General features: G+C 52.0%; 4 protein-coding genes across 10 annotated transcripts in view; 3 read left to right on the forward strand and 1 right to left on the reverse strand.

Annotated features, from left to right (window-relative positions):
• The first annotated feature begins 4444 nt into the window (after nucleotides 1–4444).
• On the forward strand, nucleotides 4445–6623 carry CEBPE (CCAAT enhancer binding protein epsilon). Its single transcript, XM_058540983.1, has 2 exons — nucleotides 4445–5510; nucleotides 6108–6623. The coding sequence occupies exons 1-2, from the start codon at nucleotides 5001–5003 to the stop codon at nucleotides 6441–6443; spliced, it is 846 nt and encodes a 281-aa protein (XP_058396966.1). The 5' UTR covers nucleotides 4445–5000; the 3' UTR covers nucleotides 6444–6623.
• An 8571-nt stretch (nucleotides 6624–15194) lies between these two features.
• On the forward strand, nucleotides 15195–20151 carry CIROP (ciliated left-right organizer metallopeptidase). The gene is given in 14 exon segments (XM_058540992.1): nucleotides 15195–15544; nucleotides 15675–15759; nucleotides 15851–15902; nucleotides 16213–16454; nucleotides 16569–16761; nucleotides 16954–17038; nucleotides 17185–17330; nucleotides 17404–17578; nucleotides 17763–17832; nucleotides 17918–18014; nucleotides 18120–18392; nucleotides 18606–18835; nucleotides 19015–19194; nucleotides 19728–20151. Coding segments are annotated over 14 exon segments (2334 nt in total). The 5' UTR covers nucleotides 15195–15246; the 3' UTR covers nucleotides 19936–20151.
• Nucleotides 20097–23218, reverse strand: C5H14orf119 (chromosome 5 C14orf119 homolog). Its single transcript, XM_058540991.1, has 2 exons — nucleotides 22686–23218; nucleotides 20097–21281 (listed from the first exon to the last, which is right to left on the reverse strand). The coding sequence occupies exon 2, from the start codon at nucleotides 21278–21280 to the stop codon at nucleotides 20852–20854; it is 429 nt and encodes a 142-aa protein (XP_058396974.1). The 5' UTR covers nucleotide 21281; nucleotides 22686–23218; the 3' UTR covers nucleotides 20097–20851.
• The window catches only part of ACIN1 (apoptotic chromatin condensation inducer 1), a 31891-nt gene continuing 27176 nt past the window's right edge, over nucleotides 23007–27721 (forward strand). For 4 of the 7 annotated variants that reach the window (XM_058540940.1, XM_058540942.1, XM_058540941.1 and 1 more), the window contains exons 1-3: nucleotides 23181–23333; nucleotides 24749–24814; nucleotides 27338–27449. In XM_058540940.1, the coding sequence (XP_058396923.1) occupies nucleotides 23196–23333; nucleotides 24749–24814; nucleotides 27338–27449 (316 nt within the window). In that variant the 5' untranslated portion in view covers nucleotides 23181–23195. Of the gene's footprint in view, nucleotides 23334–24748; nucleotides 24815–27337; nucleotides 27450–27721 lie in introns of all 7 variants that reach the window. The other 3 variants (XM_058540943.1, XM_058540944.1, XM_058540946.1) reach the window with 1 other exon arrangement.

Here is a 27721-nt window from a genome sequence, read left to right on the forward strand (position 1 = left end):
GCTGGCACCAGGACAGCCACAGCTGAATGAGAAAGGAAGGGAGGGGCTGAGTCTGTGGAAAGACCCAGAAGGGGACTTAGGAGAGTGCCAAGCTGGGTCGACAGGGCTTGATGGGAGGGCCAGGGAGGGGAGGCAGGGGGGTCCACACAGCTGTACAGAGCCTTCAGGAGGAAGATCTCTAGGTGGAAGACTAGGAGGACAAAGGAGGAAGTAGTTAAGGGAGGGACAAGTCTGGCCTGGTGCTTTGGGGTAATCGCTGGAGGAAGTTGAAGGGATTAGCCCCAGGCCTTGCTTGGAGTCCCTCCTGTGTGGGCAGCCCTCCGGGCCGCCTGTCCTGGGACAGCATCATTCCAGAGCCAGCACCGCTGACAGACGTGACAGAAGGGGTGTTAAGACATCACCCTCCACCAACTGGGACACTGTGAGGACACAGGCAGGCAAGATGCCTCCAGTCCCGTCCTGGCCCGGCCCCAACCCTCTTGCTTTGTGACGGGCGTTCTTCTAGACCAAGGCTGGAGGCTCGCCATTCACAGGGGCACAGACACTTGACTCGGAGTCCCAGGTCAGCCACTGAACAGCTGTGTGTCCTTGGGCAAGTCACTTCATCTATTTAGCACTTTTAGAGAGAAAAAAAGAAGAGTTGAACCTAATCTCAAAGTGTTCCTCAATCCCCCAATCCAAGGTTGTCCCAAAACAGCAAGGGCAGAACTGGGCAGAGCTAGTCCTGTGCAGGAGGCCTTTCTCCACCCCACGTCCACAGTTTGGGACCCCTCTCCCCCAACACACACTTTCCTATCCCTGGGCTGCCTGAGGTCTCCTCCATGTGGCCTCATTCCGGCAAGTCCAGCCCTCTCTCCCCAATCCCCTCTCACTCCCTGGAGACACTTGTCCCTGGGGCCCCTCCCTCTCTCTGTAAGGTGACACTTGCTGATCTTTTCAACCTGGTCAAATGGGCAAATATGGGTTTCCTCCTGGGCAACATGCATTTATTTTTAACCTGGGCCTTTACCCTGACTTAACCCTGTCAGTCACTTTAACGCTAGGAATTCAGATGCTCAGAACTTAGGGAATTTGGGAGCCTTTTGGAGGCTGAAATCATAGCTGCTTAAGCATTCACTTATTAATAAAGTCACACAACACATCTTTTTATAACCATGTGTCCAAGGATTTTGCTATATGCTGTAAGAATAGCAAACTTATCCCTGAATTTTCCAAATCATCACAGACTCCAAATATTTTGTGCCATTGTCTCCATAAGCACACTCATTTGTATCAATCCACCTGTCCTTAATTTTAATTCAGGCAACATGGTGACCATAGCTGAAGAGGTCCAAAAAATGTATCTGACCCTACCTTCAGGGAGGGTGTAGTCTACGGGGGAAAGACGGCAAGAAGGCCTGTGGTACATAAGTGTGCACTTCACAGCATCACTGACCGTCCACTCCAGCTGGGCTGTGAGCTGCTGCAGGCGGGGCTGAACTGCCTGATCTCCAGAGCCTGCCCAGTGCCTGGTACCTACGTGCTCAAAAACGCTTGTCAAGGCCAGCCTGGTGGCATAGTGGTTAAGTTTGGCACACTCCGCTTCAGCCGCCCAGGTTCACAGGTTTGGGTTCCCAGCACGGACCAACACTTCTCATCAAGCCATGCTGTGGCAGTGACCCACAAACAAAATAGAGGAAGATTGGCACAGATGTTCACTCAGGGCCAATCTTCCTCACCAAAAAAGAAAAAAGAGGAAGACTCACAACAGATGTTAGCTCAGGGCCAATCTTCCTGACACACACACAAAAAAATCAAAAATACATGTATAAAAAAAAACGCTTGTCAAATTGAGGCCTCAGAAGAGGCTGCAGAGAGTGTTTCTGTGTAGGAGACACAGATAAACCACAAGGGGCAGTTAGAGGAAGGGCGGAAGGAGACTGAACATTTACTGAGACCAATTGCTTTCCATACATTATCTTATTCAAAGTTTAATTCAACGACAGGACAAAGTAGGCATTACTACCGCCATTTTACATGTAAGATTAAGTAACTTGCCCAAGGTCACCTAGCGGGTAAGTGACAGAGGCGGGATTTGAGCCCAGTTCTGATACTTCACCACCATGCTCACCCCCTCCCTGTTGGAAAGTCTTGATGAAGGAGGTGGTGTTTGAACTGAGGCCTGTCCCAAAGTCACTAAGATAATACGCAGGCATTGTTCCAGTTCATGCAAACAGGTAGCAACAGCAGTGGCCTGGAGAAGAGGATCCTGCTGACCAGGGAGGGCTTCTTTCTGCTCCTGAATCCCCAACACTCCCCCAGCCCTGGACTGGCACTGCCCTCCCCACCCGCTTCCTGTCCAGTGCCCCCTCCTCTCCTGCCCCGACATCCAGAGCGCCGCCGCTGGCCCAGCCACACTCTCCACTCCTCGGTTACTGGGAAACACTGATGTCAGTGCGCCAGCGACGTCAGCCACCAGCCTGGAGATGAGGGACCGAGATCCCTTATCTCTATGGCCGAGCTTTCTCATTTCCTGCCAGCTCTATTTGCACACCTCCCTGCTTCCTCCAGCGCCGCATCACTGTCCACGCAGTCTCCCCGTCCCCCGCGGGGGGGTTGGGGGGGTGACTGAGGGCACAGAAGGCTCTCTGAGTCACACAGCTCCCCCTCTCCCTAGCCCCTCTTGCCTGGGGGTTTCAAGAACTAGGGCACTGCCCTTTTCCCCAAGATCAACGCATCCTTGTATGACCTTGGGCAGCTCAGCCTGGTTTCCTCGTGTATAAGGTAGGGGTAAAAATACTGTCTCTTTTGCTTACCTTCCAACTTAACGCACAGGGAAATGGTCAGCATGGAAAAGTATGTTTCAATGATTGGAGAAGCATAACACCAGAAAATGCCAGGCCTTAACCACCATCACTATTTCAAAGTTGGGGAGGGGATAAAATTTCTCCTCACTGAGACAAGGCCCTGGCCCCAGTGCTCTCAACCTGCCCACTCTGCGTGTAACTGCACCGCAAGCCCCCATCCTGGCCATGTTTCTTCTTCCTCCTCCATGGAGGCCCAGCCTTGCCTTGCCCGGGTCGGGGCTGTGGGAGGCTGCCCTCTGCCGTCCACCTGATTCCTGACCATGGCAGCCCCTCAGGGCCTGAATTTTGGACCAATATTTCCACCTGGTGGTCAAAAGAGGCACTGCCGCCACACAAGTAGCTCAGCTCTGGTACCTGTTTGCCACAGGGTCCTTCGAAATGAGGAGAAGGTAGAAATCTCCCCATCTGGTTCCTGAGACCCGTCTCAGGGATGCACGCAGATGTCCCCACGCCACGTCCGGGCTTTCAGAGAAAGTAGCTCAAGCCCCGCGAAGAGAGCTCTTGGGGTAGGTGTAGGGGTGGGAAGGAAGGGAGGAAGGAGGATGCTAACTAGTCTGACTTGTAGGCGGCCCTGTCTACGCTTGCAGACTTTATTTTAGCGTTCAACGCCGCACATATCCCCTCTGCATCTGCCCCGCTGGGGCCTGGCCTTGGTGTACCCGACTTATAAAACATTCTGGCCTCCACAGGGCCCTCACAGCATTTGCTGGTGATAAAAGAGCCAACGACACATTTCTATGTGTCCTGTCCTTTACACTGGACCTCGAGTCCCTTTTGTAGATGAAATTCGACAGGTGAAATCAGAGCCACAGCTGGTGCCTCTGGCAGGAGAGAGTGGGGCTTCCCAGAGGAAAAAGAAAAGGGAAGGAGGGAGGGAGCCCAGCAGGAGAGCAAAAGTACAGAGTGAACCCTGGGCTTCTCCTGGAGACCCTGAAACAAAGCCTCAGGAAGAGGTGATGACAAAAGAGAAGGCTTCTCAAGCCTCACAAGGGGAAGTGGACCAAGAGACACGCATCGAGGTCAGAGAACGGCCGTGCAGAAGGAAAGACAGCAAACCAAGCTGCAGAGCGCCTGAGCCCTGCGGCCCAGGGCACAGGAAATGGGGCAGAGCCTCAGGACCAGAGCAGGGCAGAGTGCCAGCCTGAGGCTCTAGCAGTGCAGGGCAGCTGGAAGAGGGAGGCACTGGGGCCACCAGAGGAGTGCAGCTCTCGGTTCCTGGGGCAGCAGGCTTCCCGGGCCTGGGGCACAGGGCCCAAGACCTGACCAGGCACCCCAGCCAGGCCCAGGCAGTCAGGGACAGTGCCAGACTGCTAGAGCTGGCCAGGGCTGGAAACATGTGAGGGTTTGGGCTATTGCACAGGCCCTGTGCAAAAACTGAGCAAATGAGCATGCTCTGCACCATGGTACAGGCCTCCTTGTAGAGCTTGGTCCCAGACCTTCACTGCTTCCTAAACCCCTCAAACAACATCCCTGGCCTGCACCCAGGAGAATGCCCTTGGAGGTGGGGCTACAAAAGGAACTCGCTGCCCCTGGGGGTAGGTGGAGCCCCGCACTGCGGGGGACCCAGAGGGAGGCGTGTCAAAGGAGGAGCTCAGATCAGGCTGGGGGTCGGCACTGGAAGAGGGTGTTCTCTGTTCATTCTGACTTGGCACCTCATTCTGCATAGAACTTTCTGGAAGTCAGAGGGAGGAGGACACTCAAGAGTGAGGTGTTGCCCTCAGCGAGGACTCTGGAATCCCCTGGACTCAACGGGAGGGGGAGGCATTCCCAGAAGCATCAGCTCCTGGGCATCTCAGAACCCTGGCTGGGACCCTGACCACAGAGTGCCCCCAACTGCTAAATAGGTCCGGGGCCCCATTGCTCTAAGGCCTGCATCCCTTCCTCCGGGGTACACCCTGCCCCTCCCTGAGTCAGCCCAGGGAGAGAGGGGAAAAAAGGGAAGAGAAAAGAAGCATTGACTACAGAGGAAGGAAAAGGAAACAGCAGAGGAGGGAGGAGAGAGGCCACACAGGAGTGGGTGACAGAGGAGATCGGAGAGGGCAGATCTAGAGCAGATCTAGGGCAGGGGGAGATCGAGACAGGGCAAGCCGAGCATCCCAAAGCGTGCCCCAAGAGCACAGCGGCGGGGGCGGGGAGCCCAGGGGGCGGGCCGGCATGTCCCACGGGACCTACTACGAGTGTGAGCCCCGGGCTGGCCAGCAGCCACTCGAGTTCTCAGGGGGCCGAGCGGGGCCTGGGGAGCTGGGGGACATGTGTGAGCATGAGGCCTCCATCGACCTCTCCGCCTACATCGAGTCTGGGGAGGAGCAGCTCCTCTCTGACCTCTTCGCTGTGAAGCCTGCACCTGAGGCCCGAGGCCTTAAGGGCTCCGGAACCCCTGCCTTCCCCCACTACCTGCCGCCTGACCCGCGGCCCTTCGCCTACCCCCCACATACCTTCGGCCCTGACAGGAAGGCGCTGGGGCCTGGCATCTACAGCAGCCCAGGGAACTACGACCCCAGGGCTGTGGCCGTGAAGGAGGAGCCTCGGGGGCCAGAGGGCAGTCGAGGGGCCAGCCGCAGCGGCTACAATCCTCTGCAGTACCAAGTGGCGCACTGTGGGCAGACGGCCATGCACCTGCCCCCGGCCCTGGCAGCACCCAGCCAGCCCCTGCGTGTCCTCAAGGTAAGAACAGGTCAATTCTCCTCCTGCCACCCCGGGGCTGCAGAGATGCCCCTCTGGATGGGGGATCTCTGAGCTCCCTGCTTACCTAACGGGTCTGTGTTTGGTGTTGCTCTGCGAAATTACCCTCCCCACAGCCCTCCGTGCTCACCACCGAACCACGACCCCTCTTTGCTTCTCTGTGAATTCACTCCCACCCCAAACCTCACCATGTGGCTGGAACCCAACATGTCTGCAGCCCTTGTGGCCAGCTGACCTGCCCTGACCTCTGGCCCCCCACCAGCTTGCTGCACTCCTCTTGTTTCTCTGCCTCCTGCTTCTAGAAGAAGAAATGCCTGCTGATCGTAGAACTGGAGACTCAAGATAGATTGAAAGAAAGTGTCCTCAGAGAGTGTGGGAACATGACAGGAGTTTGAGTCAGAGCAGAGGACCCTCTGCATCTGGCAGGGCACGGGCTGTCCTGACTGGGAGCCAGGAGCCTGCTCTGAACCCCATATCCCTTTGATGCCCAAGAGTGCTCTGGCTGCTGGGACTCCCGCCCTGCCTCCACTCTGCTTGCCAGCCAGCTGTCACCTCTTCCCTCTGTGTCTTCCTCTCCAGGCCCCTTTGGCCGCTGCTGCGCCGCCCTGCAGCCCCCTCCTCAAAGCGCCCTCCCCAGCCGGCCCCTCGCACAAGGGCAAGAAGGCGGTGAACAAGGACAGCCTGGAGTACCGGCTGCGGCGGGAGCGGAACAACATCGCTGTGCGCAAGAGCCGGGACAAGGCCAAGAGGCGCATTCTGGAGACGCAGCAGAAGGTGCTGGAGTACATGGCAGAGAACGAGCGGCTCCGCAGCCGCGTGGAGCAGCTGACCCAGGAGCTGGACACCCTTCGCAACCTCTTCCGCCAGATCCCTGAGGCCGCCAACCTCATCAAGGGCGTTGGGGGCTGCAGCTAAGCCCGGCTGGCAGACTGTGGGCACCAGCCCCGTGGCCCAGTTTGACCGTGGGAACTCCCACCCTGCTGGGGTCCTAGAGCCCCTCACAGGCCGAGCCTGAGACACAGACATGGACAAACGGCAGCGGGTGGCAAGGGAGGAGGGCAGGCCCCAGCGTGATGGTTCTGTGGCTGAATAAAATTACACCATGACTCAGTGCTGGGGCTGTACACTGGACCTGTGTGTGTGTGCGTGTGTGTGTGTGTGTGTGTGTGTGTGTGTGTTTGCATGTGTGGCATGGGGGACTCCAAGGGTGGTGAATGCATGTGGCTAGGTGTGCATACTTATTGATTCCATGCCCAAATGAGTATTCAGGAATATTCCCAAATATTCAGCAGACATGCTGCCCACAGCTCTCCACCAACACACCACATGGCCAGGCTGGTGTCTGTCACTCTGCTCTTCTGTCCCCCTCTTCCCCGGCCCAGTCTGTCCTTCTGGACACTGAAGGCACCCCCACCCCCACCTCCCACAGGACCTGGAGTGGCCTCTAGATACTCTCCTGACGGAGCTCTGTGGCTTGCAGGGAGACCCCAGCACCACCCAGTCCTCTATGCCAGGCCTGCTGACCCTAGCCCTGCTCTCTTACCTTGAGGTATAAGTCTGGGAGCTCCTGCCCCAGGTGACCAAGGGAAAATTCTAGATGGCTCTGCCATATTTATGGTCCCTTAGCTCTTGATCCAGGACTCGATCCCTTCTCTCCAGTTCCTCAGCTTTAGTCCACCAGACTGATATCCCCCCATGGCTCCCACGCACTCGCCCCCATCTTTGTCCCTCATCCCCTGGGGCTGGGGAATGAGAAAACTGATCATGAGGAGGATGACAACCACCTGTGCCAGTGAGCCCCCACGTTCAAAGCACTGTCCTTTCCATAGAACTCTAGTCTGAGGGACACCAGAGTTCAGTGCTTGAGAGCTTCGGTTTGACTCTCCCTCTGCTATGTACTAGGTGTGTGACCTCGGGCCAGTTACTCCTCTCCATGCCTCAGGTTCCTCATCTGCAAAATGGGAGGCGAAAGAGCACCTGCCTCACAGTGCTGTTATGTTCATAGGTAAACAGGGCCCGGCCTGTGTAAGCAGGCATAGTTGTTGTTATTCCAATTTTAGAGGGCTGAAAAGACCTTAGAGATCTCATCTAAACTTCTCATTTGGCAAGTGAGGAAACTGAGGCCTCAGAGAGGGGGAGGGACACGATTGGTTTGAGGCAGGACCAAAATTAGCTCCCTAAAATCACAGATGTCAAGAGGGGCTGAAAGCGACCTCAAGAGATCATCTAGTGGGCTCGCCCTCAGACGAGCAAGATAGTGTGAGCCACATTTGATAGATAAAGCCCTGGAGGGCCAGAGCCGGTGAGACATTCTCCTGAAGCTCACTCAGGCCCTTTGCTGTCTCACACCCGGCACCTGTCTCTCGACTCGGTGCTCACACCTTCCCCCCTCAGAGGCAGGCGGGTGCACACGAATCTTGTTCAATAAATAATCAGGAATTGCCAACAGAGTCAGAGATATAGTACACCATACGGGCTGGTTAGAGTCTCTCCTAGGCCACCAATGACTTGTGGGCCAACGCTGGGAAAGACTTCAAGGAATAACTTTCTGAGAGGGAGAGAGACTGGGGTCTGGATCCTCCCAGGCCTCTCTCTCCCTCTCCTGTCTCCACATCCCCAGTGTCACAGCCTTCCCACATCTTGGGCATCCGTGTGCACCATGCCTGCCTGCCTCCCCCGGGACTCAGTCCTTTCCTGCCTCTGCCTCCATGTCTCTCAGGCGTCATCTCTCCTACATCTGTGCCCTGGATCCCCCTGCCCCAGGTCTGGTTTGGGCAGACAGATCTGAACCTCACTAGATGGTTTATTCCCTCACCTGCCTGGGCTGCCAGAGTTTGGAAGGGGGAGGTGCCAGTCTGTGGATGCCTGGGAGAATCCCACACCTTCCTTTCAGCCCAGGGGATGGGTTGCATAAGGGGGGTTTGTACAGAACATGGTAAGTGACTCAACCTCCGGATTTCCTCCTCTCAGCTCAAGACCACTGCCCCTTGACTTATTTTCAAGCTTCTTTCCCACAGCTCTGAACTGTGTCTCCTGCCAGCCCCCACCTCCCCGCAGGCTCCTCGGGCAGGTGCCCAGCTCCAGGTCTGGAGAAGAGCCATGGCCCCACTGTTCCAGAAGAGCATGCCTGGTCCCCCATGACCCAGGGTGGCGAGCACACCCCTATCCTCTGTGGCAGATCACATCCCAGGGAGGCGACAGGTAGCCAGAGGTCACATTTTCTGGATGAGGCTTTTAACCCGACCTTAAGTGGTTTGGGCCAAAGCAACATATTCAACAAGTATCTGTTGAGCATCTTGCTTCCGCCAGGCCCTTGCGAGGTGCTGAGAACACTGTGGTGACCGAGACAAACCCAGCTCTTAGCTGAAGGGGTAGGAAGAAAAAGGCAACAAGCAAGCACACTGGGGTCTTCCTCTGCCCCTCCAGATCCCCTCTACCATTGGTCATCCTGCCGTGTTCCAGGGGAAGACAGCAGGGGAGTGAAGCTGGGTGCTTATCCCTCAACCCATCCGGGACAGGACAGGTACTCTCCTCTCATGGGATTCCTGCCCTTAAGGCCCGGGATGGTGATGGCCACCTGCCCCACTTCACCACTCCCTGCCACTTTCCCTTAATCCCGTTCCTTCCCAACTCTATAAAGCACCTTCATTAAAGTCACCAGTTACCCCATTTGAATCCACCCATCAGGGAAACCAAATAAACAAGCAGGAAGGGAGGGTATTTTAGCTGGGGATGTCAAGGAAGTCCTCTCTGAGGAGGTTGAAACCTACAAAATTTCGAGGAGGCGGCAGATGTGCCAAACTTGGGGCAAGGGTGAGCCGAGGGGGGAGCAATGCAGAGCCCTAAGGAGTCTGGGGGATCAACAAAAAGAAAGGAAGCCAGATGAGGCTGTCTGGATGGAGAGGAGGAGGAGAAGAATAAGCATGACAAACACTTCCCTCCTCCAGAACAGTGGCAAAGGACTCTTCTCATTCCCTCTGTCGTTGGCCGGGCCCTAGGAAGCTGGGGTGGGAGGGAGAGCAGTCTTCCCGCCACAACCCCTCCTCCCAGTGCGCCGCACTGCAGGGAGAGGAGATGGCAGAGGGAAGGAGCCCCACGCAGGAAAGTAGCCCCACCCCTGCCTGGGGAAAGGCGCCAGGCCTGGGGACACCATCACTTTGGAAAACCAGCAAGTCAAGGTCCAAACAGCACACATGCATTCCTAGTGTTCTAGAATCCACAGCTCGGGCCCACTTTTCCTTCATGAGCAAAACTGGGGACCAGCACAAGAGTCCTGAGCTGAGAGACAGGATCTTGGGCCCCAGGGAAGCAGACAAGAAGGAAGGCTGTTTGGAGACACCACGGAAGGGAGGAAGCCGCCCAAGGTGAGTTTGCCAAGGTCAGTCGGCACGGTGGCCGCTTGTGAAAGCCGGTCCCCCGCTCGGTGCACACCTCCCCCCCGCCCCCAATGATTGCCACACTCTTGGGCCCCCAGGGCCCCCATCCCAGTGTTGCAAGATCCCGGTTGGGGTTGTGGGGGTGGAAAGGGGCCTCTTCACCTCCATCCCCTACCCTGCCCCAAGCCAATGAGGGGACTATGGGGTGGAGGGGGCTGCATAGGAGATGCTAAGGCAACAATAGCCAGGGCTAGCTAAGGGCCCTGTACCTCCTCCTCAACAGGCCAGTCACTTCCCGGCACCCTTGCTAGCTCCCAGCAGACAGACCTCTCCTCTCAGGACTCAGCCTGGGCTACTCCAAAGTGGGAATGGTCCAACCTGGCCTGGCCTCAGATAAGCTTTCATGGTGCATGAGAAATCCCCGAGGCTACCCTGTGGGTATTTTCAGAGGAAAAGGCTGCAACTGGCCATCCATTCTGACTTTAGGGAGCAGCCGAAGGGTCCCGGGACTTGGGAAAAGGAAGGCTTCCTAGCAGGGAGAGACCCGCCGGCAGAGTGCAGCCTCCCTCCTCTTAGAAACAGAGATCTGAGGTAGGTAGAGGCGAGCCGTACATAGAATGAATCCCACAAACCCCACGAGCCAAGCTTCACCCCGACGCCCCAAATTCTCCAAACCCCTGTGGTCCCCCAGGACAGTGCTAGCACTGTCACCCCTGGCCAGGCCATCCAACCCTGCTGCAATCGGGACGGTTTGCAAAACGCCCGCGAGCGCCCGCCTTGTCACTATCTGAGGTCAGGACTGTCCTCAGGAGATAAGCCCAGGCCCCACCCGCCATCCCGAGTGAGACAGCCGTCCTGCTGCAATCGGGACGGTTTGCAAAACCCCTGCTGGCTGAGCTCTGTCACCATCTGAGGTTAGGGCTGCGCCCCAAGATAAAGTCTAGCCCCGCCCACCGGCTCTGCCTTCAAACCTCGCTGGCTGGCGTGGCCAGAAGACAGCGCTCCTGGGAAGCCCACTCGGGTCTGGAAGCCTTACTCAGGCCCAGCGCAAAGACCCCTGCTGCCCGGTCCTCCCCTCACCGCTTCTCCCCTCCATCCCTCACCTCACGTTTGCACACTGTGCTCATTACCATCCTCTCCCCTCACTAACCATCCATTCTCCTCGCCTTCCATCTCCCATCCTCACCCTTCCTCCTCCCTCCCCTCCCTCCTGCCTTCTCACCACACTCATTCATTCATTCATTTGCTAAAAAAAAATACTTAATAATACCTACTCCAGGCCAGACACTTTGCTCATTATGGGAGCTACAGGATAAAGCAGGAGGACAGTCCCTACCCTTGCGGGGCTTACTGATTCACGCAGGGGACAGACAAACATAATACCACAGACAAATACATAATTCTAAATTTTGGGCAGTGCTGTGTGGCAAAAGGACAGGGGTGACCAACAGAGAGTAACAAGGGCGCCTGATTCAAGTGTGAGGGTCAGGAAGGGCTTCTTTGAGGAAGGAACATATAAGCAGATCTAAAAGGTGAGTCGGAGTCAGTCTGTCAAAAAGCGGAGGTTCCCAGCAGAGAGAGAAGTGTTTGCAAAGGCCCCAGGCAGGTCCTTCCTGGTCACTGACAGAGGCTGGGGTGTGGGGCAGACTAGACCAAGGGGCAGAGCTCAGGTCAGAGAGGGGCTGAGGCCAGATCTTGCCCGATGAGATCTAGAGCATCAGTGGGAGGAACACTTTCCAAAGGAAGAGGACGTGTCCTCTCCTAATGAGAGAGAAAGAGAGAGAGGGAGAGAGGGAGGGAGGGAGGGCAGCCAACACAGACACACATGCAGACAGGTTGGTAGTGGGTGAGGCTGGCTTCTCCCTTCACCATGGAAGAAGTGACTGCAGTGACTGGGCAGGAGGCTCTGAGGAGGCGGCTTGAGGGTCTCTCAGTAAAATCTTGGTTGCTGAGAGTGCAAGAGCTGATTGCTAAGATTTCTGACTTGGGGTGCCCATTTGAAGTCGATGATGACAGTTCAGAGTGACAACAGTCTGTCCTCCCGGGTGATTTCCTTCAGCGGGCCCCTAGCTGCTCGGGAGCAAGTGTAAAGGAGACAAATGTTGGGTTCATCTGGGCTTGAGGCTTCCCCAGGGAGGTGGGATGGGCAGGATAGACTGGGAAGGGGAGTTGAAGGCACTTGCAAAGGAGGGGTTTAGTGGTAAGCCTGGAACCTCAGGCCGGTAAGGAGAGATGAAAAGACAAGAAGGGCCAGTGGTTCTTCAATGAACTCGCAGAACAGCTGCAGCGAGGCGACTTGAGCAAACAAACCATAAGGAAAGGAGATCATATCAGAGAGCGGGATGTTTGATTCAGTTATTTCATAGGTGCTGCAGTTTCTGGTGATGATAAGGCTCCCGTATGACCCTGGGAGTGGCTTGCTAAGGTGGAATGGAGAAGAATGTTCGAGATGAGAGGGGAAGGAACTGAGAAGTCATCAGGCTGGATGGAGTGCCCACACAGATGATGACACCACCTAGGACGACTGCTCTGGTCAGCCTCATCCTCTCTCCACATCCCACGTCCCACACCCTCTCGTTCATCTCCACCCCTTCCTCACAGCCTCCTCTCTCCTTATCCCTATCTCACGTCCTGCCTCCACGCCCTCTTTCTCACTTCCACCCCCATCCTCTCTAACCTCTATTCTCCTCTCTAACCCCATCCTCTCTTGTCGCCTTCATCCTCCCCTCATCTTTCCCACCATGTTCCTCTCATCACAACTTTATTGTTCCTCCATGCAGTGCACTTGAGAAGCACCACTGTGTGGTGGGTTAAAGCCCCGGAGCCTAACTACATGAGTTCAAATCCCACATCTACCACCTGCCTGGTTTTGCTGTGCCTCGGTTGTAGAATTGGGACAATAATAATACCTACCTCCTAAGGTTGCCAAAAGGATCACATGAGTCTAAAGCGCTGGGCACAATGTCTGGGCACAAAGGAAGTGCCAATAAAATGACTGCTAGTCTCACCCTCTCTCCCTAAGTCCCTTCTTTTTCCTCACTTTCATCTTCTACCTCCATCGTCCCTGGTACCTACTTCATACCTCTTTAAAGAGGCAGAGATGGGGGCCAGCCCAGTGGCACAGTGGTTAAGTTTGCGCGCTCCAGGGTTCACAGGTTCCGATCACGGGTTCGGATCACATAACACACGGCTCATCAAGCCATGCTGTGATGGCAGCCCATATACAAATAGAGGAGGAACGGCACAGATATTAGCTCAGGGCCAATGTTCCTCACCGAAAACAAAAACATAAAGAGGCAGAGATGAAAAGACTCACCGACTCAGCCCCAGGCTCAGCCCCGGCCCACAGTCTAGCAGGGAAACCAGCACAAAAACAAAAGTCAGGAGAGTATAATAAATGCTACTTCAAAGATGTGAAAGAAACGCTGCTAGAGAACAGAGGATATGCAAACTAACTCTGCCTGGGGAGTAAAGAAAAGTCTCAGCAGGCAGATAACCCCTCAGCTGGATCTTGAAAGATGAGGTAGAATTTGCTAGGCAAAGGCGGGAGAGAGGTATTGGCGCACGAGAAACACAAGGTACGAAGTTCCGCGCGCATGTGTGAAATTAGAATGAGCCCCTCCCCCAGCAGGGGCTCGCCCTAGCTCAGTATGGCCACAAGGGGGCAGCAAAGCATCAGGAGCGGCTGCAGGCACCGGCCAGAAAACCTGAAGAGAGACAGACTGGAATCCATCACGAATCCTGACCAGGACGTTTTGTTCCCACAGTGGGCGGGCCAAGCCAGGAGGAAAAAAGGCTTCCGACGCGTGGAGACAATGACTGGGTTTGTCTTAGAAAAAGAACAAGAGTCCCCTGAAGATTTGTGCACATGTTGATAAGAACAGACCAGCTCTCCACTGAGTTCAAGTGTCTGTAGAATGTGTCCTCTCTACCTAGTATCTACCATGAACCACACTGTTCCTGGCACTTCACAGATATTCACTTACTCCTCATAACAACCCTGTGAGGTAAGTACAATCATCTCCATTTTGCAAATGGGAAAACTGAGGCACTTGGCCAAAGTGACATAGATAGAAAGCAGCAGGGTTGGTTTGGCCCCAATTTGGATGTCTTCCTTGTAATCAGTAGTTCCAGCCACAGCTCTGGAAGGTAAAAGTATAAAATCCACCCTCCTAGGAAGTCAGCAGCCCGTCTCTAGGCTCTAGTCCTTGTCTGTCACTAATTGGCTTTATCGCCCCCTTACGTCACTTCACCCCTGACCTGCCTCTTCCAAAGTTCAGTGATGGGGTTGGGTTCTCTCCCTTCATCCCCAAACTGGCCTGCTGGGCTGTGCCTAGTGCTGTGGACACAGCCAGCCAGGAAGCAGCTCACCCTGGAGGAGTTCAGGATGTGGAGGGAGAGCCACTAAGCCAACAACTACAATAGAGGACGATAAGTGTTGTGTTGGGAGCGGGAGAGGCCCCTCCGCACAGGCAGGTGTGGAATGTGGGCAGGAGGTGTTAAAAAAGGCTTCCCAGGGTAATCACAGGGAAGGTAGGAGTTAGCGAGAGGCCGGCAGGGAAGGAGGGGTTTCCAGGCAGGGAAACAGGATTCGAAAGCACAGCGTGAGCAAAGAAGACAAAGGGAGTTCCAAGAGTTCAGTGAGAACGTCTTTGAGCATCTTCTATTAGTGTCCATTTTAAGAGTTTGCTTTCCTTCCACAGCAAGCCTGTAAGTGGCTTCTGTGAAGCCTCACAGAGCTAACACAACAGCCTCTCACAGAAGTGTCAGTCAACCAACACGTCTTTGTTGCGCACCTAAGAAGTGCCCAACCCAGATGCTGGAGATGCCTCTGCCAGTTCAGAGTCCACCCAGCGCCGATACGAGGCTAGTGAAGTGCAGAAGCCCTGTTTGCCCACCTCCAGTGAGATAGGCAGGCACCTATAAAGTAAGGAATGCCCCACACACACACACCATTATGTGAACACCAATATTTTAGTTCTGGGAAGGTTCCAAGGTTGTCCACTCACAACAGCAGGGGGGTGAAGATGAGAGATGGAAGAGGGTTAGGAGAGTTCCTCCGTGGACAGGGCAGGCTCCTCTTGGGGAAGGTCAGTTGAGGCCTCGGGAATAATACTGCCCCTCCCCCAGCTCCCCATCTCTGCCTCCCAGGGAGAAAGCTTTGGCCCTTGTGGTTCACATCCGACCTCCTGGCAGGAACTGTAGATTTAGTCAACAACACTCAAATCTTGAAAACAAAAGCACGAGTGTTGGAGGGATATAGAGAGAGGTGGTAAGGAGGCAAGGTGAAGGGAGCCGAAGACAGGATCCAGGGCAGGCTCTGGAGAGACCCTGGAAGGAAAATGTTGCTGCTGCTGCTGCTCCTGGGGGCTGCCACGAGCAGATGTCTACATGATGAGACACAGAAGTCTGTCAGCCTTCTCAGGCCCTCTTTCTCCCAACTTCCCCCAAACTTCCGCTCTTCCTCCCTCACCCTCCCTGGCTCCCTGGATCCTCAACCCCTCCGAATCCAAATCTGCTATATAGGAGATCCTGTATCAGATGGAGCTTGGGATCCTGAGGGAGACGGGATGAGAGGGCGATCCCGAGCCCTGGCCGCAGTGAGAGAGGCTGCTCAGCGCCTCCAGGGTGTCCTAGCAGGTGAGTGGGGGAACAGGAGTCAGGGAGGGCTGAGGAGCAGAGAGCCAGGGAGGAAGATGCCACAGAAGGGGAACGGGAACTCTAAGACGTTGAGGTGAAACTGACTCCTGGTCTCGTTAAGTCCCTCCAGTGCGAGGCCCTCTGCTTCTGAGTCGAGACCCTGCACAGTACTGCCACGGTGTCTGGGGAGACCCAGATACCCCAAACTACCGCAGGTGAGTTCATGTCATTGGGAATGTGTACAGTCCCTCTTCAGGGGTCCCCAGAAATGTTTCCAGCTCACCCACAGATATTCGTTCTTGGCAGGTGCAGCCTCTTGAACCCCGGGTACAAAGGAGAGAGTTGCCTAGGGGCGAAGGTGAGAGAAACTACTCAGATTTGGGGATCCTCTTGGGGAGGCTGCCTAGACCTCTCCACGACCACCAGCATCTGAGTTACTTAACGTGCTTCCTGATAAAGCAGATTCCTGAACCCCCTCTCCCCCTGGCAATTTATTAAATCAGAGACTTGGGTTGGGGGAGGACCCCTTATTCCAGCCAGCTGCCTAGATGAGACTAAGGCAGATTAAAGATAGAGACTCTCTGCCCTCACTCCTCGTACCCAGTGTCCTTTTGCCCTATCTCCCAGCCCGTCTGCTAAGCTAGATGCTACATTTCACTCCCCACCAGATCCCTGATGCCCATCTCCATGGTTATGCCTTGTGGCCAGAGCAGGGTCCCCCACAACTGGTCCAACCAGATGGGCCTGGGGTCCCAAACACTGATTTCCTCCTGTATGTGCGGGTTGCCCACACTTCCAAGTGCCACCGAGAGGTGAGGTTCAAATGGGATCCCTTTGCCCTGCTCTGCCTCTCTTGACCTTAAATATCATGGGAAGGGGTAGGGAGCATAAAAGCAGTTTTTATTAAATTGTGCTTATTTGGGGTAACTTGAGGCATGCTGATGAAGTTTGGGTCAGGGCTAAAAATCCCCCAAGCCATCCCTCAGTCCCACCCCTGCTGAGTTCCCTGGGCCTCTTCTTTCAGGAAGATTTCTTCCGTGTTACCTCTCTTCCCTCCTTTCCGCCCCCACCTTGTCCTGGCCCATCCTCAGCCCTCTATCATAGCCTATGCTGCCTGCTGCCAGCTGGACTCAGAAGACAGGCCCCTTGCTGGTACCATTGTCTACTGTGCCCAACATCTCACCAGCCCCAGCCTCAGCCACAGTGACATCGTCATGGTGACTGCTGCATGATGAATGGGAAGAAGCAAACAGGTTGGGCAGGGGGGCAGGTCACCCAGCTTCCCATGAAGTGGAAAAACCTAGGATGGAATAGAAGGTGCCTTGAGCTCTAAGAAGAGCTGGTTGGGCAGAGGGGCTGGTCAGTCCCGCTGCAAATCCAGTCCCCCTCACTGCGCCATTTGCCCTTAGGCTACGCTACATGAATTGCTCCATGCCCTGGGTTTCTCTGGACAGCTCTTCAAGAAGTGGCGGGATTGCCCCTCAGGACCCAGTGGTAAAGGACAGAATGAGGGAGAGGTCTTCCTACCAGGTCAACCAGAGGGGATCACTACTGTCTCATGAACTCCTTCCTTCCGATTCTACCTCACCCTTCCTAAGTTTTCCTCTCCTCGTATTGCCTTCTCTCCTTGCTGGAGTCAGTCAGAGAGAACTGTTCTACAAGGCAACAAGTGACAAGGCGAGACGAGTGGGGACAGCTGCTTCTCACCACTCCAACTGTTAGCCACAGCCTGGCCAAACACTTGGGAGTACTAGGGGTCTCACTGGGCGTCCCCTTGGAAGAAGAGGTGAGAATGAGAACACCTGGGGGGGGGTGGAAGGAGGAGGGAGTAGCAGGTGGCAGCCAGCCACCTCCTCCAGCAGGGCCTGTTGTCTTCACACTGGGAGGCCCGGCTGCTCCAGGGCTCTGTGATGACTGCCACCTTCGATGGTGCCCAGCGCACTCGACTCGACCCAATCACCCTGGCTGCCTTCGAAGACTCAGGCTGGTACCAAGTCAACCACAGCGCTGCCGAGGAGCTGTTGTGGGGCCAGGGTGAGAAATCAGGGGGAACTGCAGAGGGGCCCTCAGGACCCAGGTCAGCTTGGGGGAAGTGAGAGAGGTTGGAGAGGATTGTCTGCTGCTCAGGTATAACTGAAGCTGTAAGCATAGCTGACGCTGAGGTTGGGGCTCCATTTGTTCTGAGGGCTCTTTCTCTCTTTTCCTATCTCTCAAGCAGGATCTGGCCTGGAATTTGGCCTGGTGAGCACCTGTGGGACCGGCTCCTCAGACTTCTTCTGTACTGGCAGGTATGTGCACTGAGTGGTTGAGGGGCTGTCCAGCTGTCGGTGATCCTCGTGTCACACCACACACACACACATCCCTTCCACACAGTGGGCCGGGCTGCCACTACCTGCACCTGGACAAGGGAAGCTGCTCCTCAGACCCCACGCTGGAAGGCTGCCGCATGTTCAAGCCCTTGGCCAACGGGGTGAGTAGACTGGAGAACAGAGCATGCAACTGAGTGGGCCTGGAGAGGAGTCAACTTCTACGGCATCTGGACAAACACTCTTCTGCCTTCTGCCCTGCCCTTCAGAGTGAATGCTGGAAGAAGGAAAATGGAGTCCCACCTGGGGCAGAGAATCCCCACGGGGAGATCTACCATTCCCAGAGTCGTTGCTTCCTTGCCAACCTCACTTCACAATTGCTCCCAGGGGACCAGATCAGGCATCCCTCTCAGATCCCACACCTAAAGGAAGCAGAGCTCACTGGCCGCTGCTACTTACATCAATGCACAGAGAGGGGAGCATACAAAGTGCAGGTGGAGGGATCACCCTGGGCCTCCTGCCTTCCAGGAAAGGCTATTCAGGTGGGTGTCACATGTGAAACAGCCATGCCATGCAGGCAAGAAGAAGTGTGGAAATGCTCGTACGGTGGTACTATCCACCCTGTTTCAACGCTCATTTTTTTTACCAAGTACCCACTGAGTCCATGACTCTGATCTAGATTGTACAGTTTCTTTAGGAGGGCTTGAGCAAGCAATTGAGGCTATAACTATACCCTGCTCCGTGTTTCCTTGCAGATACCTGGGTACCACGGTCTTCTCTTCTGTCCTCGGGGTCGGCTGTGTCAGACTAATGAAGGTACCGATGCTGCTACTTCCCCAGCTTTGAGTCCTTCAACCCAAGACCTGGTATTCCAGCTGGCTTTAGGATCAGCTGGGCCCCCCGCCCACTCCCTGGGGAAGGAAGAGCGAGAAGAGTTGACTGAAGCAGTCCTAAAGGCTCTGGTGAGCAGAGGAGGCACTGGCAGGTAAAGGGATGGGGCAGGCTGAGGATTTATGCAACGGGCCAGGGAGAACGCTTAAGTTCTTTACTTCATAACTGTCCTCGGAAGACTTGTGTTCATCCCACACCTAAGCCTGAGCCTGTCTCATGAGGTAGACTCTTCTGGGACTATCCCTCCACTAAGAGATCCAAATGTCCACTTAGGTGCTACTTCCACGGCCCCTCGATTACCACTAGCCTGGTGTTCACTGTGCATATGTGGAAGTCTCCTGGCTGCCAAGGGCCTTCGGTTGGTATGCTGCACAGGACCCTGACCCTGACTCTCCAGAAGCAGCCTCTAGAAGTATATTATGGAGGAGCCAGCTTTACCGCAGAATACAGCAAGTAAGATAATATTCCAGGTAGCCTTCTTCCAAATTCCTGGAGTCTAGATGTTTGAAATTACATTTATTAAGCACTCACCCATATGTGTACTGTCCTAGACAGGGTTATTATTTCAGAAAACGAGGATCCCTGACTAACAAGACCACCTCAAGCCTATCACTCTGGGCCACCTCTCCCTCCCACAATAATGGAGTTCCCCCATGGCTAGGCCATAGGGATCCTAGCCCCCTTCCTTTCTTAAGGACTACCCAGGCATCATGTCCAGTGACCTAAACACCACAGTCTAACTCTTCCCTTAAGCCACTTCCCTCACTGCCAAGTTAGGTCTCTTTCCAACAACTTAAGTTGCTGGAAGACTTGGATCTTGGTCTTATTCCTACTTTCAGGTTCTATATTCCCTCTTATTAATTTCCTGTTTAGCTGTTGGAATGCAGCAGGGTTTCATGAGTTCTGTGTATTATAGTAAAGGTAAAGCCCTTTACCTCCTAAGCCTGGGCATTATTCCAGGCCCAATATTACCTCTATGTTCCTAGGTTTCTGGTTACCTCGGACCATAATCCCTCCATGACCCATCTAGGTCTGTCCATGGGACTCTGCCTAATGCTGCTTATCCTGGTGGGTGCACTGGGAACAGTGGCCTATCAGAAACGAGCTACTCTTCAGGTGGGACCATCTGCCCCTTACCATTCACCAGAGCTCCAAGGCACAAGGGGCCCAGTTGAAGGAATAAGGGAGGTGTGATGTTACCCAGAGCATGACGGGGGTAGGGTAGAGATTACTGCTTGGGGGACAAGTGGATGGAAAGTTGATCTATTGTCTACACTTAAGTTCTACTTTTCACAGAGTGCCCTTCTCTGGATATCCACTTTATACTAGCCTCGCAATGAAAAAGAGGTAGAGACTTATGGTTTTGAAGATTCATTCTTTATTTTGATACAAAAAATAAACCCTTTAACCTGTAAAGAGTGTCACTTGTTTTCATGTTGTTGTAGAGCAAACTTACAGAATAGGAACATCTGCTACCAGCTCCAAAGACATTGTATATGCTTTAGAAAAAAGTCATTGCTATTTGGATTCAAACAAACATCAGTATGGAGAAAGTGTGGAGTAACCAATTAGCTCCCTCTCCTGATTTTTTCCATAATTTTACTGAATCATCACTAGGAAAGCTAGTGGTTTGGATGTCACATAATTAAGTCAGAATCTGGTAAGGGTGGTGAAACCAGCCATCTGAATCCAGCTAAACTATAAAAACACAGCTTTTTATTACCCTTCTCTCCTGTTTCTGGAGGAGGAGGGTTTTCCTTTACGGCCCCATGGGTTCAGCAGTAGGCTTGAGTTATCATGTGTAGGTTCCTTTTGGTTACAATTACAAAAGAAGCCATTAAATTCTTGAGGGTTTGACATCGCTTGGAAAGAAGCAAGCTAGGAGGCAGACTGCTGATCTCGATTTGCTTAGATGAAAAACATTTACACTAGAAGTCCAGTTGATATGCTGTTAACATTGAAATAACCAGGCCTGGTACTGGTCAGTGAGTTCAGTCAGCTGATCGGGATACCATCCCCAGACCTTTAAGTGACACATTTGAAGTTCTCACTGTAAAGCTGTGGCCTCCGCTCCGCCAGCTATGGTTATCTTCTTTGATTTTAATGCCTATCAGTCTTTACCAGCTGTAGCAGCCACTGCTTGGTAAAACTTTGTCACGAAGTCTGGCTCACTGACCTCCAGCTGCCTGACAAATTCATTGCGCTCCTGCTCAGCCCAACCTCGAAACCACTGATCCCAAAGACGCAGCTGGCACTCAAAGATACAAGGTGGTCGGTTTGCTCCAGACACACTAAGCTGCTCCAGACCTTCCAGCAGTGGCTGTAGTTTTCCTGGCACTGCCTTAGCTACCAGGTCCTGTAGGAAACGTTCACGCTGGGGGCCTGACCAACTGGCAAACCAGTGAAGAATACACTTCATCTCCTGGGAAGTGATGTAAGACATTGGCGGAGGGGAAGAGTTAGTAATACCGTCTGGTACCGAGGGCAAGGGAGAAGGAAAGGATAGCGGCATCGAAGAGGAGGATGATTCCAGTGACATCCTGAAACATAAAAGCACTGTTATGTACTCTCTAAATAGAGCAACCAAAATACAACTTCCCAACAACAAAGAATCTTATCACACTCAATCAGCATTTACAGAGAAAATTACTTTTCACCAATTTGACTTACAGGAAAGCGGCAGGGTCCTTCTTTAGACTATTATCCAACTACCTTAGAGAAGTCACCCAAGAATAACTTTATTTCATATATGCCAACCTTCCTCTCTCTTTCAAACCTGCCCCAACCACCGCTTCCCTCCATCATTCTTATAAAGAATCTAAAAATAACCAACACATTTCTTGCTTATTCTCTCCCGCCCACTTCTATGTTCCAGGTTGAGTAAAGAAAAAAACCGTGATTAATGTTCGTCCATCACCTCTTCCCTAAAATGAACAAAGGTACACATGTTTAAATCTAGTACACACAGCTGGTCAGGGCCTAGATGCTAATCATTCCAGAGCTATCAACAGTGGGGGGAAAAAAGAAAAAACCTCATATATGATGAAAGAGCCTTCTCTGCAATGCGCAAAGAGCCTCTGAAATATGCCAAGAACTTCATAACATCCATTACTTCCCTATTATTTCCTGTAAAGCAGCAGGAAAAATTAAAGAGCAGAGTAAGTGAGGGTGCCTTGCCCAAAATAAGATAACACAGTAAGAAAAACAGCAGAAGCCACGTGTTGATTCAAGACTGAAAAAACAGTCTAGTTGGTTCGGTGGCTTAGGGACTAACAAGTGTTATACTGCTGTAGATGTATGACTAATTCATATCTTTGAACAATTTTCCTTAATGTTTACTATGATACCTATCGATGCTCTGACATTGATTTGCATCACTAATGCAATTGGGCCGTCAGCCAACTTGAATAGTTTTCGAGTCCCACAACTTGAATTTTTAACAATGAAAACCTGAAACTACCGTCTATGGCTATTTTACTGTTTGTGTTTCTTCTGCTGCAAGTTGGACTATTTGTAGCGACAAAGAAAGGAACCTCCAGCAATTAACATCAGTTCAGTACCAAAACAGTCCAGGGAGGTTGCCTTTTTCACAGTGGCCCTACAAAAAGCAATTCCTCTTGAAGGAACTTGATTCTCTTATTCGGGGGAAAGGGAGAACTTTTCCCGAGTCTTGCGACATGGCTTCCACGGCAAACTCAAGTTCAATGATTACAAACTAGTTTACAATCTAGGTCCAAAGACACGGCGCTGCCACTTGTCCCTTTAGAGGCCACGGAGCCTGGCATTCGGAGGTCGCAAAGAGCAGCCTTAGATGGGAGTGGCGGGGATTCAGAGCATGGGAGGCGGCAGCCGTTTCCGCAGGGCAGCAGGAGGATTGCCTTACTAGAGTAACCCGCAAACACCGAGGCTGACCCGGCCCAGGGACGGACTTCTACCCCGCTTACCTCCCCTTTCCTCTCACAGGGCACCCGCACACCGTCACAACAGTGCTTAGACTCCAACTATCGCCGCCGCTTCCATGTTTCCTGACAACTCTAAGCAGGGCCAGCCGAGCAGCCCACGCACTTCCGGCCCCGGGCCAGCCCCAAACACCCAAGCGCCTTAGCGCCTCAGCTTTAGGTCCGGAGATAGCCGAATAACTCCGATTATGGTTATGCCAGAGTCGAGGGCTTCCGAATAGATTCGATTCAAAGTCTCGGTGAGACGAAGATAACCGAGCTCTGAAAGCAAGGCGAGGGAGGGGGAGCGGCTGGGAGGATGGAAAGAACCGATTGGTGCCGATGTGGAGACGGAAACACCCGAGCAGTTCCGGAGGAACCCGGGGAGTTTTGAGTGGTAATCGACGGGTTGACTATGGCAGTGGGCGGGGTCAGCTCAGTACGTTCGAAGGGCGTTGGCGGAAATTACCGAAGATGCCCGAAGCCGTCGGGACGGACCCGAGTACCTCACGCAAGATGGCGGAGCTGGAGGAGGTGACTCTGGACGGGAAGCCTCTTCAGGCGCTGCGGGTGACCGACCTGAAGGCCGCCCTGGAGCAGCGAGGCCTAGCCAAGAGCGGGCAAAAGAGTGCCCTGGTCAAGCGGCTCAAAGGGGTGAGGAGACGGCGTTGCTGGGGTGTCGGAGGGGAGCGGACCCGGTAGAGACGAGTCTCTGCCGCGGCGCAGGCGCAGTGTCCGGGCTCAGCGCGAGCTTGCTCAGGCCGCCAGCGCGAGCCTCCGGATCCGCGCGCACGGTGGTTGAGGAGGTTCGCGCTGGAATAGAGATAGCGCCGGTTCCCGCCTTAACGGCAGGGGCGCGAGCCCAAAATGGGAGGGTGCACGCTACTCTCCCGGAGTGTCTTAAGCTCCTTCCTCCTTCCCCCACCCGCTCCTTGTTTGTGTCTGTGGTTTCGGCGCATGCGCTGCAGAAGGAGTTAAATCCCACTACAACCACCGGCGTTGCTGGCCTGAGAGGGGCGAGTTGGGCTGGGTCGGAGTTAGGGGTATGGTTGGGCTGAGGGGTTGATGGGGTTGGTGTTGGTATCCGGAAGCATAGGATTGGGGTTGGGGAAAATGCTTGGTTAGATTAGGAGGTGAGATGAAGAGAAGCCTTGATGTGAAGGGACTTGGTTAGAGGGGTGTATAATTTATAGGGCGTCCAGAAGCAATTTGGGTGGATAAGAGTTTGGTGAATATTGGTGAGAGAGGTGAGGCAGGTTGATATACGTTGGGGGGTTTGAATCGGTTTGAGTAGATTAGGGTGGGATTATCTTGAGGTAGGCGGGTGGATTTGTGTGTCTCTATAGGTTTGGTGTAGACGGAGGGAAGATGATGGTATCTTGGTGTTAATTAGGATACGTGGTGCATAGTTAAGATTAGGGCTGGGTTGGCTCAAGGGTTAAGTTGGCAGACCGTTGCCTATACAGAAGCTGATGGTTTCTTGTGTGTGTGAGGTTTGGGTCAGACCACAGTTTATAGAGTCTGTGGTCATTTTGTTCTGTAGCCTCATCTTTGAAATTTTCATAAATTTGATAAATCTAGGTGCCACTCCGTTGGAAACGATAGGCGTTCACTCAGGTAGATCTAGTCTTGGGTAACTGACCAAGTAATTCAGTCAGGCCAGAATCAGCAGCCCCATGTTGGTTTCATGTATTTGAAGCTGATTTGACTATTTGAAGTGATTTTACCTGCATGGCCAGATGGCGAAGGGGGCACTAGTCAGAAGGGCAGAAGATAATAGGGATTGTAGTACTGGTTCTGTCACTGTCACTGATATTATTACATAGTCAGGTCACTGATTTTCTCTATGTGCCTGCATTTTATATCTGTGCACTTGGGAGCAGTAACCATGGCTACCTTTAAGGGTCTTCTGAAGATGAATGAGAACAGTACTAGTAAAGGGCTTTTAGATCCCTGGAAAAGGAGTACAGTTTAAGTGTGTATGGTTAGTCATCGCATTTAATGAAGAGATTGGGGGAGGGGTGGGGTTTTTTTCCTTTGTTTCTGACTTTTGCCCTTTTCTATACCAGGCTCTAATGCTAGAAAATTTACAGAAACACTCAACACCCCATGCTGCATTCCAGCCAAATTCCCAGGTAAGAAAGAAGGTTCATTAGATAGGGTGGGCTCTGTGCACAGACACGTGGAAGGACATGATGTTGTATGTTTGATGCTTAATCCCTCACCAATATTTTCCTCAATTCCCTGGGTTGGAGATGTTCTCATGCCAGGACAGTTGAATTATTTTATTTTTTTGGTGAGGGAGATTGGCCCTGTGCTAACATCTGTGCCAATCTTCCTCTGTTTTGCATGTGGGACCCTGACAGCATGGCTTGATGAGTGGTGTGTAGGTCTGCGCCTGGGATCCGAACCTACAAACCCTGGGCCCCCAAAGCAGAGCGCACAAACTTAACCACTACGCCACAGGGCCAGCCCCTAGGACAGTTTAATTCTGATAAGGAATTCAAGAACAGAATCAGAGGAGCTTTTAGTTAATTTCTGATACTTGAAATGGTGTGTGCAGAAAGATGTGCCTCTAGTTAAGTGTAGTACAGGAATCTGAAGTCAGTTATTTGCCATTGATTCTGGAAAAGTAGTTGATGTCTTTGAATGAAGATATGAAGTAGACAATCAGTAGAGCAGTGTAGGAAAATAATTGCTGATCAGGAACTCTTGTGTTGACATAGATTTTCCAAGAATTCAATCCTTTGGAAATATCTATCATTACTAGTGTTAATACTAACTATGCTGTTACTCCTAAATATCATTAATTGCTCTGTTACTTAGGGCAAGAAACTTAACCTTTGGAGGCCTTGGTTTCCTCAGTTTCCCTGTACGTAATATGAGAAAAGGTTGGACTACATCCGTAGTTTTGTAACTGCTCTGTCAGGGTTTTGTGGAGCTGCTTTTGGGGGCTTCCTAGGGAAGATGCCTTCTCAAGTGAGCAGGAGTTCACACTCTCCTCTTAAACTAGATTGGATCTACTTTTATCTGCTTTGTATATTGAGTTTGTGCAAGATTTTTTTTAGAAGAAATCATTCCACGGTTTAAAAAAATTAAAATTCTTAGATTGCGTGATCTCTTAAGATTCTTTTCAGCTTTTAAAATCCCCTCATTATAGTGTGTCATGCACTTAAAGGAAAAGTCCAGATCTTTGTGTGTGCAATGGTGTGCATCTCTAGTCCTAGATGAAGTCCCAAGATACTGTGGCAAGAGAGCCTTCCTACTCCCTTGTTATCACCTCATTAAGCTGTAAGTGTCATAATCTAGCCAGCTTACAGAGGTTTAGTGAAATACTTTAACAAGCATAAGAAACTGCAAAAGTTAAACAGTTTATGGTTATATTCCTTTTGTCCATTGCATTTTAGTCTTTGAAGCTTTGCTTTTATTAACATAGGATTTTTGCAACAAATACATATGTCTCTAATACAAGCAGCCCACACTTCATCAATGTCCATTGAGTACCAAGAGACTCATCTCTACTTTAGGTGAAAATAAACATTTACCATGCTTAGGAAAGATGACTCATAACATAGAAAGTATTTATTCAGATTTTTTTTCTTTTTCTGAAGCTCTGATAGGACTTGCTAAGCAAGAAGGTTCTCAGGGGGAAGACTTGTAAGAGAAAGCTGAAGGGGAAAAAGTGACATGAGAGTCTGTTTCAGACAAAAATGGGAAAAGGGATTAAGCTCCTGGATTTTAAATATTGTTACCAAGGATTTCTTCTCATCCAAAGAAAATGGAATTAGAACTCTCTCTAAATGCTGAATGGACATCCCTTTTCTTAGTTTCTTGCTTTCATGCTTTTAAGTACTGTACTTGAATTTTGGAGATGTTTGACAGAATGTTTCCTGGATAGTTGAAGATTGATCTTTTCTATGAACAAAAGATGAACTAGTATGTTTCCTTTCAGTTTTTGATATTACTAAAAGATTTAACTAAAGGAAAATTTAGATTATCTTTAGATAATTTTTTTTTTTTTTTTGGTGAGGGAGATCAGCCCTGAGCTAACAACCGTGCTAATCCTCCTCTTTTTGCTGAGGAAGACCGGCTCTGAGCTAACATCTATTGCCAATCCTCCTCCTTTTTTTTTTTTTTCTTCCCCAAAGCCCCAGTAGATATTTGTATGTCATAGTTGCACATCCTTCTAGTTGCTGTATGTGGGACGCGGCCTCAGCATGGCTGCAGAAGCGGTGCGTTGGTGCGTGCCCGGGATCCGAACTGGGGCCGCCAGTAGCAGAGCGCATGCACTTAACCGCTAAGCCATGGGGCTGGCCCAAGATAATATTTTAGATTATCTGAAAATTTAGATAAAAAGGCATAATTTTATAGGAATTTTGATTTCTTTTTAAGTTATTAGTGCATCACTCTTTGGTTGGGAACTGAATATTTAAAGTAAAAAATTATGTGCAGTCTCTCTTTTTGCCATCTTTTATGAATCATAGCACTATTTATTTTGATCCTCAGTATAGGAGTAGCTTAGAAAAGGGCCTACCAACGTTTTGATTATCTTTCTTAGGTCCAAATATAAGGGGTAGACCTTTGCTCCATGGAATTTTCTCCCTTGTATTTTCCTGGTTTGCTTTCTTAGCCTTTCTTTTCCCATGTCCTCTGCACAGATTGGCGAGGAAATGAGCCAGAACAGTTTCATAAAGCAGTATCTGGAAAAGCAGCAGGAGCTACTTAGGCAGCGTCTGGAACGTGAAGCTCGAGAAGCTGCAGAACTTGAAGGTAACCCCAGACTGTCTCTTCTTACAAGGAGTTCTTCATTCTTATTCCTGTCACTGTGTAGATGGGCCTGTGTAACTAGGCAGTTTCAGGAATAAGTCAGGCTGAGATTGCTACTTGTTTGCTTTGGTAGTTTATGGAACCGAGTAAGTTACTATTTCCCTTTTGTCAGGGAAGAAGACACTTAATTGGACTATCTCGTTAGAAGAGGATTCCTGCCAACAGGAAGAGTTATAAGTAAATTAAGCTACCCTTGAGATGAGGTAGAGCTTAAT

The sequence above is a fragment of the Diceros bicornis genome, chromosome 5 (assembly GCF_020826845.1).
Source record: "Diceros bicornis minor isolate mBicDic1 chromosome 5, mDicBic1.mat.cur, whole genome shotgun sequence".
In the NCBI taxonomy this organism is placed as follows: domain Eukaryota; kingdom Metazoa; phylum Chordata; class Mammalia; order Perissodactyla; family Rhinocerotidae; genus Diceros; species Diceros bicornis.